Source organism: Chamaea fasciata, unplaced genomic scaffold (assembly GCF_029207755.1).
Source record: "Chamaea fasciata isolate MVZ Bird 193981 ecotype frontalis unplaced genomic scaffold, bChaFas1.0.hap1 SCAF_3, whole genome shotgun sequence".
NCBI lineage: Eukaryota > Metazoa > Chordata > Aves > Passeriformes > Sylviidae > Chamaea > Chamaea fasciata.
The window spans coordinates 20905373-20917744 of record NW_027094088.1 but is presented as its reverse complement, the minus strand read 5'-3'; the positions used below and the strand labels follow the sequence as shown (position 1 = coordinate 20917744).

General features: G+C 37.5%; 1 protein-coding gene across 1 annotated transcript in view; it reads right to left on the bottom strand.

Annotated features, from left to right (window-relative positions):
- The window catches only part of USH2A (usherin), a 380780-nt gene that overhangs the window by 82894 nt on the left and 285514 nt on the right, over window positions 1-12372 (bottom strand). Inside the window, exons 50-53 of the mRNA XM_066178272.1 lie at window positions 9571-9792; window positions 4139-4362; window positions 1633-1849; window positions 565-762 (exon numbers count right to left, since the gene is read on the bottom strand). Coding sequence (XP_066034369.1) covers window positions 565-762; window positions 1633-1849; window positions 4139-4362; window positions 9571-9792 — 861 coding nt within the window. The remainder of the gene's footprint in view (window positions 1-564; window positions 763-1632; window positions 1850-4138; window positions 4363-9570; window positions 9793-12372) is intronic.

The window sequence follows — 12372 nt, the reverse complement described above, 5'->3', positions numbered from 1 at the left end:
AAAGAAAGTTTTCCCTTTTGTTAGCTGATGGATCCTGTGTGATGGGATAATAACCTACTCTGCATACAGAAAACATTCAGTGAAATATCTGCATGACCACAGTAGCAGATAATCATTCCGATTAAATGCTAAATGTCAATTACCAGTTACTTTCCTCAGCATCTGAGTAGATCGCAGTTTTTAGTGACAGCTCTTCCAAGTTTCCTCACAGTTGGAAAATAATAAGCAAGATTTCCTGAAATAAATGTAAGCACCACCAGCCCTACCCCCGAATCCCCAAATACCTTTTAGGATGATTGTCATTTTCTGATCATATTTGCACACTTATTATTACCACTATTTTCAAAAGTGGCTTTTTGGTGCTTTGTAGAGACATACTAAGTTGTCAACTGTGAAGACTCTCCTCTTACTTGCAATGAAAACTATGGCAACCTAGAACAAAACCTTCCTGCAGAGTTTAAGAATATGTGTACTTCAGTGACTGGGGTTAATTAAGATATCTTTTGGGATTTTGGAACACTGCCACTGGAATGATAGAACATTTAAAAAAAAAAGTATCAATACCATTTGGTTGAAGTGGTTCCTCCCAGTTGAGAAGTATCATGTCTTCCCGATTATCTACTTTGGACCATTTTGGTGGACTTACACCCTGTGGCACGTCTTGCTTAGTGACAGCTCTGCCAATTTCACTGAAACCTCTTCCATAGCTATTCCAAGCAGCCACCCTGTACTCATATGTGACAAAAGGTTCGAGGTTCACATCTAGAAAAAGAAAATTGCATATGGATCATCTCAGTCTTATCAAAATAGAAAATAACTTTTTTTTTTCCCTGGGTTTACAGATAGAAATGGATGTTACTCTTTAGACAGGGCCATTAATTTTATGAACTTTTTTGAAAGCAGGTTTGCACATAAGATTCTCATTGAATTTCACTCATTTCATATCCCTGAAGTCTCTTTCCTGACTCACAGATTACTCCTTAAAAGAATTCTGCTTCACTAAAATTCACAGAATCATAGAATGGCCTGGGTTGGAAGCAACTTTATAGACCATCTAGTTCCACCACCCCTGCCATGGGCATCTTCCACTAGACCAGGTTGCTCAAAACCCCATCCAGCCTGGCCTTTCCAGAGCAATTCCAGAGATGGGGAAACCACAACTTCTCTGGACAGCCTGTTCCAGTTCCTCACCACCCTCACAGCAAAGAATTTCTTCCTAATACATCTTCTAAACCTGCCCTCTTTTAGTTCAAAGTCATTCACCCTTGTCCTATCACTACCTGCCCTTGTAAAAAGTCCTCTTTCAACTACCTTGAAGAACCCCCCCTCCCCCCCCTTAGATACTAGAAGGTGCTTTAAGGTCTCCCTGAAACCTTCTCTTTTCCAGGCTGAACAACCTGGAAAAGAGAAAAAAAGAAGAAAAAACCTGTCTCAGCCTGTCTGCAGAGGAGAGGTGCTCCAGCCTCTGAGCATCTTCATGGCCTCCTCTGGACTTGCTCTAGAAGATCCATGTCCTTCTTCACATTGCCTCAGATTTAATTAGGGTATCTCATAGCATTCAAGCCATCTGTTTCTCCAGAGCAAATTAACTATACTAGCAAATCACCAGTCTGCTCTGCCACTTTTCCTTACCTGTAAATGAATACTGTGTTGGGCCTCCTGTGTAGACAGTCTCCTCTTCTGCTGGACACACACCTGTGCCTGCTTCTACCACCATTTCTGTAGCACCCTGTGAACCTTTTATCCACGCACAGATATTCTCCTTAGGATCAAAATCACACTTTCCACAGTGTGCTGTTTCCTCCTTAGATAAAGGGCAAAGGACATTAGCCTTGCATTCTTCTTTTACCTAAGGAATACACAAGCAAATTTAAATAAATTTCCCACATTTTCCTTTCTATATAAAAGCTTCCAATAGTATTTCTCTATCTTTATACAACATAAAAACAACAACACCACCTTGAGTACATTGATATTTCTAGCATATGGGACACCCTTTCAGCCTTTGGCCTGTCTACGGTCTTTGATCATTAATGCTTTTATAATCCTTTCTAAAAGAAACAGATTTTTTTTTAGGGTCCTTGGATGAAAGCATCACAAATTTTAATTACTGGAAGCACAAATGGCTGGATTTGTTGAAAACAGAAGAGTCTAGAGTCAATGAGAACAGGATTTTATCCAAGAATTTGAACATTCTGTTCCTGCACCGATATCCTGTGGCAAATCAGTAGCAAATTCCCAGCCCCTCACACAGCTTGCCAAGTACACAAGAGGGCTCTGTGCAAGTCCTTGGCAGCTTTTAAGGCTGAGAACTCTATCCATGGGCTATATAAATCATGTCTTCTGCACATCACTCCTAAACAGAAGCTTTGCTGCAATATGAGGACCTCTGCAAACATAAATATATAGGATTTAACTCATAAAGAACAATTCCCAGAAATATACACTGAACATCCACAACTTTCCATTAAAATTCATGAAATAATATTTTTGCCAAACCATAAGCTAGAGAGCAGTAATTCTCATAAAATATTGGTTGCTGCAGAAAGAAATGTACTGCCATATTTGCAACAAATATTTTTGCCCATTAGGTCATAAACTTCAGAAGGAAAAACCAAACAGATACTATCTAATGATTCCTTAATTCACCTATTGAAATTACCTTCTTAGCTGATTAGGAACTTCAGCTAATTTTATTTCCCAAATTTGGCACTTCCACAAAAAATTACGTTGTGATAGATATCCATATAGGATGCAGGATGTAGACGGATTGGATTCCCATGTAAAGTAGCTGCAGAACGTGTCAGACTATCAGCCCTTTTGCTGTTAGTAAATCTATACATATCTGAGAGCCAGCACTGCTATCTCTTTTTATACTGTGGGTAAGTGAAATACAAAGCTCTTCCTTTGTTTATACTTTATACCTAAGGCAGGGATCTGGTGTGTTATCTACCAGAATTCATTAACCATTTTTTGCCTTGCATGAGCTACTAATACAATGCATTGAGGAACAGCAGCTGACTCATCACAATGCCTGGATTTTCTCTAGGAGAAAATTATTCAGTCTGAAAATGAAATTACATGAAAACCTTGACATGAAAAGGCAAAGATGTAAGAAATATTTCTGTATTAACTTAGCAGATGAACAGCAAGGATATAGGAACACCTGCATATGGCAGGATGGGGTCCGTTTTACTTTACTTTTACATTTAATAAGTTCCACAATATCTCTCTGATTTCCATATAGTAGAATTCACAATATCCAATGTTCTTTTTTCTCCCTCACTTTATCTCTCTCTCTCTTATATCATAAATATAATTTTATAAAAAGAATGTACATATATATAATACTATAACATATATACAATAACAACTGAGAACATTTTTACAGCTTATGTCTAACACCAAGATGCTAATTCTTGAAGATTTCTATTGAATTTAACTTGGAATTTCAAGGTAAAATTGTCTCATGTTGATGCCTACAGTCACGGGGCACTCTTGGAAAACACCAAATTAGCGTTTATGGTGTTTAGTTTACTCTGACATTAAAATAGAATGAGAATAAAGTATGTAACTCATTAGGCGTGAAAGAACCTATCCTAGTACTGCTGAAATTTATGCCAAAATGGCCACTGGTTTTCTGTAGCATCAGAATTAAGTCCATCAAGAAAATGTCAATTGCTTTATTATTATTTTGGGGTGGTTTTTTTGTTTTTTTTAGGAGGTTGGGGAATCATGTCCTACTGCCTGTCCAAATTGAAATGTTACACTATTCTTATATTTCAGAACTGGCCAGTCCAATTTTAATTTCGGCTTAATAAACATCAGAAACAGCGGTCACAGAATGGGAACTGGCTATACATGTCAGTCTTGTTAGTGTGCCAGCTTTTAGCCACTGTACTAATCTGAAGTGCTGGGCAACACTTCACAGAGGCAGCTAATCATTATTAATTCCTTTAGAATTCATTGCAATAACATCAATCATGGTGAACTCATTCGGTATTAATATGGATGTAATGTGAAAATGAATAATGCACACCAGAGTTTTTATATTCCTATTTTAGAAAAATAGTTATGAACAGTGTATTTCCCTTTCCATCATCAAATCAGAGCTACCGAGAGATTTTCTATCAATTACCTTCATCATCATTCCAGCTGAAATCTTGTCAGAGCAAACATATTTCAAAGGATTATATCCAACTCCATTACAGCATTCTTCGCTCTTTGGAATAAGTTCAGTCTCACAGCATTTTACTGGCACTTGGTCATTCTTTCTAACATGTGCTAGGGACTCACCACTGGAACCTGAGCAGCATATGGTATCTGACTTATTCACGTACTCTTGCCCACAACAGAACATCCCTGAAATGAACAAACAAACAAAAATCTGAATATGAAATTTAAGTACACAAAGACATAGATAAGAAAAGAGAAAGCTCACAATGCAATATATCTTGGCATAAACCCACCAGCAGCTGGAATTATGCAGATTTAGCTAAAGTGAGATTAAATTCAAACATAAGGTGACTGAAGTAAGAATCCTGACTTCCAGACCTACTGAAAACAATTAAGAATCAGAGAAATAAACAGGGTCCCCTACAATCAATGTTCACCACTCCTGAACTTTTTAAAGAACTTTGCTACGGAGTACCACACCAGTGTACCAGCCACAGCAGGCTGGAGATGGATTGTTGATGAAAATTTCCTGTAGAATGTAAAAACTGAGAAAGCTTTCCATGTACTTTATGCTCAGATCTCCTTCATACCCCCCTCACATGGGTAATCTTCCAACAGTGCATCTCAGCATTCCAGAATTTATTACATATTTTAAAGTAGGGGTTCATATTAGGTACCTGGGATGGAATGGGCCACTTGCAAAACACCCAGAGTGAAGCTTCAGTCATCTAATACAGAGAATTAATCTACAAGAAGTTGGTATCTAAATATCATTTGCTTTTCTAGAGTGGAATTGATAAGCTGGCAAAATTATTTCCACTGTCTTTTTTCTGGTTTTAATAATTTCATTTTTTAAAGATGAGCTCATCATAACCAAGGCAATTTTTCACATATTCACAAGAAATACCAGGGTTGAATCCAACACCATCTAAAGAAAAGGTAAAGTTTTAACTCAGAACCAAACACTACAAACTTCCCTATAACTGGAAATGAAATAAATGTCATTACTAATTGAACTAGAAAGATATCACACAAAAACCAGGACTGTGATACACTAATACATCTACAAAGTAGTTTGTGTTTGACGAAACTCCTGTCATATGTTGGCATTTAAAACATGTGCAAGAATGGCCACTTTTTTCACTGCTATTTATTGCAGAACGTCTCTCTTAAAAGTGCTGCATAATGAAAATTAATCTTTAAAGGTATGATCCTGCTAAAGCATTCAGAACATTTCATTCCAATCACTGGAATGACTAAAAATGGTGATGTTACGTGCATATTTTACCTTTTCTCAGGTTTGGTTCTATTCAGAGTAATCACACTGTGATCACCAGCTCTTCAAGAGGTAAAATATTTCCTCTTGTTCCCACCCTTTTTCCCAAATTTTCCTGGAATTCTACCAATTTTAAAGAAAATTGATGCAGAAAATGACTCAATTCAATACTAATAAGCAACTCAGACAGCCCCAAGGGACTTCTGACAGGCAAACTAAAATTTTGATAATGAACTGTTTTTCTATTGAAACAAACAAAGCTGTATTCTTTCACTGTGAACCTCATCATTGTTTAACTGAATTAAATTTTTCAGCCAAGATTTCACTCACATAACAAGAAGTGACTCCCTTTCTAGTTTCTTTGGTAAACCATTACTTCTTTAATTATTATCAACCTTGTTCCAGTGTGATAAATTGCTAATTACTTAATACCCTAATCAGCGTTCATTCTTTGCACAGATAAACTGTGACAGCGCCATTAATTTAAATAGTAATTTCACTTAATGGCCAGAACGGCACACCAGATTTTTATGCAGCATTTTCTGAAGACTGCATCCATCACTGCAATATTCTGACATAAAGATGTCTGACGTGCACTAACTCACTTAGGGAGAGCAGATGTTGCAGAGCAGAGTTTGGTAGTAATTCCCAGAGTGCATCACTTCAGCATGAATGAGCTGCAAAGGCAGAGGTAGACAATCTTCTGAAACTGCATTGCATAGCCTCTGACCTTTCCTTAATTTATCACATGTAGCACTTGACTCCTGAACCTTGACACCTCAAATGTACAATTTTAAATATGCTCCAAGAAAAACAAAATAGGACCATGTAATATTGATGGATTGATTTGCCTTCTAAAATTTGCTTTATTCAATTGCTTAAGGATCCAGAAATTCCTACAAACCCTTGCTGAATTCAGTAAAAGATCAAAATGTAAACTGTTTGTTTGCAACTCAGATGGAATGTGTGTGTCATATTTTATATACTGATGTTTCATAGGCACGTAATGCATTATAGCAAAAAGGAAAACCATGGGCTGGAAAAAACACTTCCTGCTAACACTGATTTCTGTCAACAATTATTTCATGTTCATCGCCAGCAACTGAAAAAGAATTATAAACCTAGCTGAGTGATGAATTACTAATTTAGTAAATCTGCAAAACCAATGCTTTCAAAAGGGAAAAAAATGAGTATTAAAAGGCTTAGCCTTTGGAGCCAGAATAGAGGATCAACAAAATGCAGAGCCAGTGTACATTGCAAACTACTCCAAAAATCCTTGGCTTACATGTGTGTATTGCAACTATTACAGATCAGGAACTGCAACAGTACAAAGCATCATCTTTCATGAGTCTGGGATGTCAGTGCAGAGGCATTAAAAGAAAAGAAAAAAATGAAGACAGAGAGAGAGAAAATCCAAGCGTGGTTTTAGCTGACATTATCCTTTATAGCCAGAAATAGAGAACTTTGGATAATCACACTGCAGCAGTGGGGCTCAGGATGTGCATGTACACCACTGCCAGCCTTTGCCAGTAGATGTCCCTATGGTCACCCCACTAAATAAGGCCAACGAGGGGTGAAAAAGGAAACCGAAGAAAAAATAAATTAATAAATAAAGGGGGGGAAAAGGACTGTGAGATGGATGAAAATCTCTTTTTGCAGGGCAGACTCTCTGAAAAAGGTATGCAATGACAAATGAAAATATTCTATGATTCAAGCTCTTAAACCAACATTCAGTGCAAACCTGAATCTAGATTTAGCAAAAAGACACTGATTTTGAACTGGTCATGCAACAAAATGAGACTGTGTACAAGGCTTGCACTTTTAGTGATCAAGTTTTTCTTGTACACTTTTTTTTGGAAGGACGTAAAGCTCTCAATCAAAAGCTTTAAACTGTGACTGGATTTTTAGGTATGGCATTCATTGCCAAGTGCAAAACAGTGCTTCAGAAGCAATTCAGCTTTTGCATAGAACCACCCCTGTTACCTCTTCTCCTTCCAGACAATGAGATCAGCCTTCCAATCACCATATTCTTGTAAAATTCTACTTACCCATTTGCCAATGATAAGTAAATTATGTTTTTACGTAAGAGCATTTTTTTCCATTAGAATAATTACAATAATTAGGATAGGGAGCAGGTAGATTTTTGTACCTGGCTTGTGCATTTTCATGATGTATTTAGCAAGGCTGAATTACTCCAAGAAATTAAGCAAAAGTCAATTGAGTATGATCTATGTGATATCATAAGAAACCACAATCTATTCTACGTTTAATGCAAAAGAATACAATCTCTTTTCAACTGTGGTGCTAATTCATTTTTCAAACCTGTATTTGTGTTCAGCTGTGTGCTGGCTCACAGGGTAAAGTCCTCACAGAAAACCCGTGAACGATGAAAAAAGCCACTGTTTTCTTTTTCAATAGCCAAAAAAATGTCATCCCAACCCATTCTTGAGAAAAATAGTGCAAATGATTGAGCGCTGTAGACTAAACACATTTTTTAAAGAGAGATATAAAGGTTTTTTAAATATATATATTTAAGGAGAAAAAAACCTGTTAAGAATACATATATACTGAAATGAAGAACATAACTTTCATCCCAAGATACCTGTATTACACTCCTACACAACTCATCTGCCCAGAGAGAGCAGTAAAAACATAAACGCTACCCCAGCAGTTCTGTTCCAACAGCATCTGTTAATTCACTCCATTTATAAAATACATATTGACAAAGACAACTGAACTGGGACCAGAGAGATTTGATTTGGTGTGAGAAAGTCAATTCAATGTGATTTTGTTAAAGGGCTCCTGCAGGCAAATAAAAGAGTTTAAGTAATAAAGTACATAAAGAGATGTTTTATGAGCCAGCCCCGTCTTGTGGCAGCGGCACAATGTGTGGCTGTGCAAGAGGGCCTTGCTCAAAGCTGGTGTTGAGAGCATTGATGCTGTAGATCAAGCACAATTAGGGATCACAGTGAGAGGGAGCTAAAATCATGCAAGCAGTGCTGCTCACAGCTCACACCATGAGTCGCCAGAGGAAGGGAAGGACAGCATGGAAACCACAGAAACTATGGCAATACTCATCTGATTAGCTCAGCCTGACAGTCAGCACCCGACAAGGGTTCTCCTAATAGAGAGCTACTGAAGGACCCAGAGAATACAAAAAAATTAGCTTATTTTTGTGGAAAATAAGACAGAGCTTATTTTGGGGGGAAAGGAGGAGTTCAGCCTTCAGACCCAGATTCTTAGTTATATGTTACGACTCTTTGTTGTACAACTAGAGGCTCAAACTGGCACACACGATCACTCAGCTTTGTACACCAAGTATAGCTGGGTACTAAACCCTCATTATTTCTGTGTTTTGAAACCAGGCTCCCTTTTCACACCACAATAGATGCTGAAGTCTTTTTGTCAGGCTGAGAAAGCCTAAGGTTGATGGGATATAATTTGTCTAATAACTGTCTAAAGAAAAGACACATGAAAATATCTGAATAGGTTTTGCAATAATACCTCCAATGTCTGTCCTCAGATAGTCACTGAGTTTTTTATAAGTCAGTAGAGTTCAGATTGTACCTCTGAACAATGAAGTAATTTCCTATAGTTTCCAATAAATTAATGGGATGCACCAGATGAGCCAGTGAGTAGGGCTGGGGATCAATTTTTGTTAATTTTAAACTACAGCAGGTTTAGCCCCATGTGAGGGATGAACACAAGGGAGTGACACAGACCAGCAAGCAGACAACGTTGAAATCTTCAGTTTCCAGGTGACTAACCCCACGTTTCCAGAGCAAATGGAAAACCCCTGCACTGGGATGCATGGCAGCACAAGGTGGTCAATCTAACCTCACTGAGGGGAGCAGTCCTGTTTCCTGACTTGCATAAGGAAAGATCATTCACTCCTTTTGAATTGTCTGATTTCTTCAGCCCCCACAGCTTTTGCCCAAAGGCAAAGAAGGTTACTGAAAGCTCACTATTTTGTAATATAGCAAAATAGGTGACTGAAGTGCAACAACATTTTAACAAATTGGCACACACACTTTAAACGTGTGTCACTTTTGAATGGTTGGTGTCATAAGAGATTTGGAAAGATTAGGACCTTTTTTTCTTGAAGACTCATCACTTGCCTGTGAGAGGTCTGTATGCAGTCCCTTCCTTTTCATCACCACAGCAGACCGAGTCCATGCTTATGACCCTTCCACCACAGCACTGCTGATTGAAACTGTCATGCAGGGATCCACCACAGCAGATCTGATTGCCCGATGTGGAGTAAGGCATTCCCTGGCAGCAGGAATCACCAATTCCAACTGAAACTCTGTTTTCCTCTTCATTAGGGCAGCATACTTCTCCTGTCAATATAAGAATACAATTAAAGATTTTATCCATTAATAGCTCTTGAAACTCCTGAGAGGCTTTCATCAGACAGCAACAAGTCTGGATTCGCACAGGTTCATGTACAGAACTTTTCATGTGTAAGCACAGAATCACTTGGTGCTTTAGAATGCTATAAAGTATTATATTCATTTATAATATGATTAAAGAAATGTGCATCCCTTAATTCAGGTTAAGACTCTGTAAGTTATCAAAAGACAAGCATGACAGAGACAAAGCTGAGAAGAGCAATGAAAATAATGTCTGTGCATATGTCAATTACACAGCTAAAAACCCTTTGCAAATGCAGCTACAAAATAAAGTGAGCAAATTCTTGCTGTGTTTAACAGAACCATCAGGTTACTTATTCTTGGCAAAAAAAAATTCTTGTCTCCTTCAAAATCATTCCAAACTTGTTCTGATTAATTAATTCACAATGCTTAAAGCATTTTTCATGTTTGAGTGTCGCTCAGGACTTCATCTCACAGAGAATTTAAGGATTAAACTCACTTTAAAAATTAAATACCACCATCACAATTGGTGAACTTAGCTGTTACTTAAGCAAAATCTTTTTTTCCTGCAAAAGCTTTTGCAGGAAAAGACCTTCGGAAAAGACTGCCGATGAGACTGATGCTGTAATGTTGGGGTGGGGTGGACTGGAATAAGCTATGGGCTATGAACAAAGTACATACTGCTATAAAGGATACAAAATGTTGATAAATGGTAATAATTTTCATTCACCGGTGTCTGCACTTGAGCTGATCCAATGTCTTAATATTTTTATATTATTTTTCTGTGTTGTAATGTTTTCTGTGGCTCAAATGTCATTTGGAAGGAGGAGTGGCACTTTTTTTTTTTGCTATTGAAGATGGCTAGTAGAATTGATTAAAGTATTTTGAGTCCGGAGTGTTAACCAAAGAAATGTGTTTTGATTTTAAAAACTCATCTTCCTCATTTAAAGTAATATCCCAAGTTCTTTTCTTATGAAAGGTTGGGAATTAGAGACAGAGAGCTCCAAACTCCATGCGGCTTTTGTCAGAAACAAACGTGCTGGGATTGTAACAGATTAGGGAGAAGAGTGTTTTCCTTTCTCCCCACATTCCTTGCCAAAGAGGTGCCTGGGTGGTAGTAGCAATATTTGTTCTGCCTCCCATCTTTGTTCTGGGATGGATATTTGCACTTCTTTGTGCACTACTATTTCAGAAACTGAGATTCCGCCTTCCTAATTTGTAATCTTCATGCCTCCAGCCCAGTATGCTTCAGCACATCCCGAGCTATTGAGCTGCCCAAACAACATCTGGGAAATATGTATGCTTAGAGAGTTCCCTGTATAAATAACTTTATCAAATAAAGTCAATAATAAACAAACAAACAAACAACAACAACAACAAAAAAACTGAGAGCAAATTTTTAGAGTATAATAGATATAATCCATCTAGGTACTTCATCATATTTTCCTCCATTCCTTGGAAGCTAATTTAGTTGCTACACAGAGAAAGTATTAAAGCACAAAATGTAGCTTACATCTATTGGAAATAAAACTATTTTTTAAAGAACTATTAGACATAAGACACAAAGGATCAGTAACCTTCTCATTAACCTCTCAAAATGGGATCCATTCCAAGCTAGGCTTGAAAATGTTCTCCCTCTGAAAACTACTATGCAGTCTTATGAGTTAATTGTTATCCTTATCAAAGAATGACCCACATTAACATTTAGCTTGAGGTTATTAGCATATTTATAAAAATAAGAAAGAAAGAAGTGACCAACAGTGTTCATGTTGCTGCCCTTTAGCGTATAGAAAAATAATGCAGCAAGAATACTTAGAAAAAAAATTGTTTAAAATGGTGTTCAAACATTCACTGTTTCGTGCTTGTGGACTGCTGACTGAACAAGAACTACTTTAGACATGAGACATTTTGTTCTTGTGCTTTTCTTTCTTAATGTAAACAACATTAAGCCAGTTAACACAGACCACTGGATGGGGACAGAGGTCACAGTATAATCCCTCCATTTCAGTACGCTGAGATTAATGAGGTCAGCAAAATACACTTCTTTGATTCTTCCATGTGATAGCATTTTTCTGATGACATCATAGAAGGCATTCTAATATTGTGATATATGAATTACTTTTCAAAAGATCAGAACTTGAGATGTGCTGAACGTGTTGGCAAAATGTCAAGCGTTTCTGAGCCTACGGAATGTGTGCCAGCTTGTGAGTAATGGAAGCATTTTAGCTCATGACCTGACAATTGCCTACAGAGAGTTATATGCTCTGAACACTGGCCCCATGAAAGGGATCTGTCCTCCCCTTTTCCTCCCTTTCCTGGTCAACAATGACCCACCAACAAACTGGAAAATCAAACTCTGGACAGTAGCACAGAAGCACAGTTTTGGCAAACTTCCCAAACTGCTCTGAGAATAAGAAAAGGATAAATTACCATCCAAGTTAATGCATGTGGGAGGTATAGTTTGATCTGTAACATTAGTAGAAACAAAGAGTAGACAATGTAGAAACAAGTAGAAGTGATGTAATCCAGAATATCCACACCAAATGC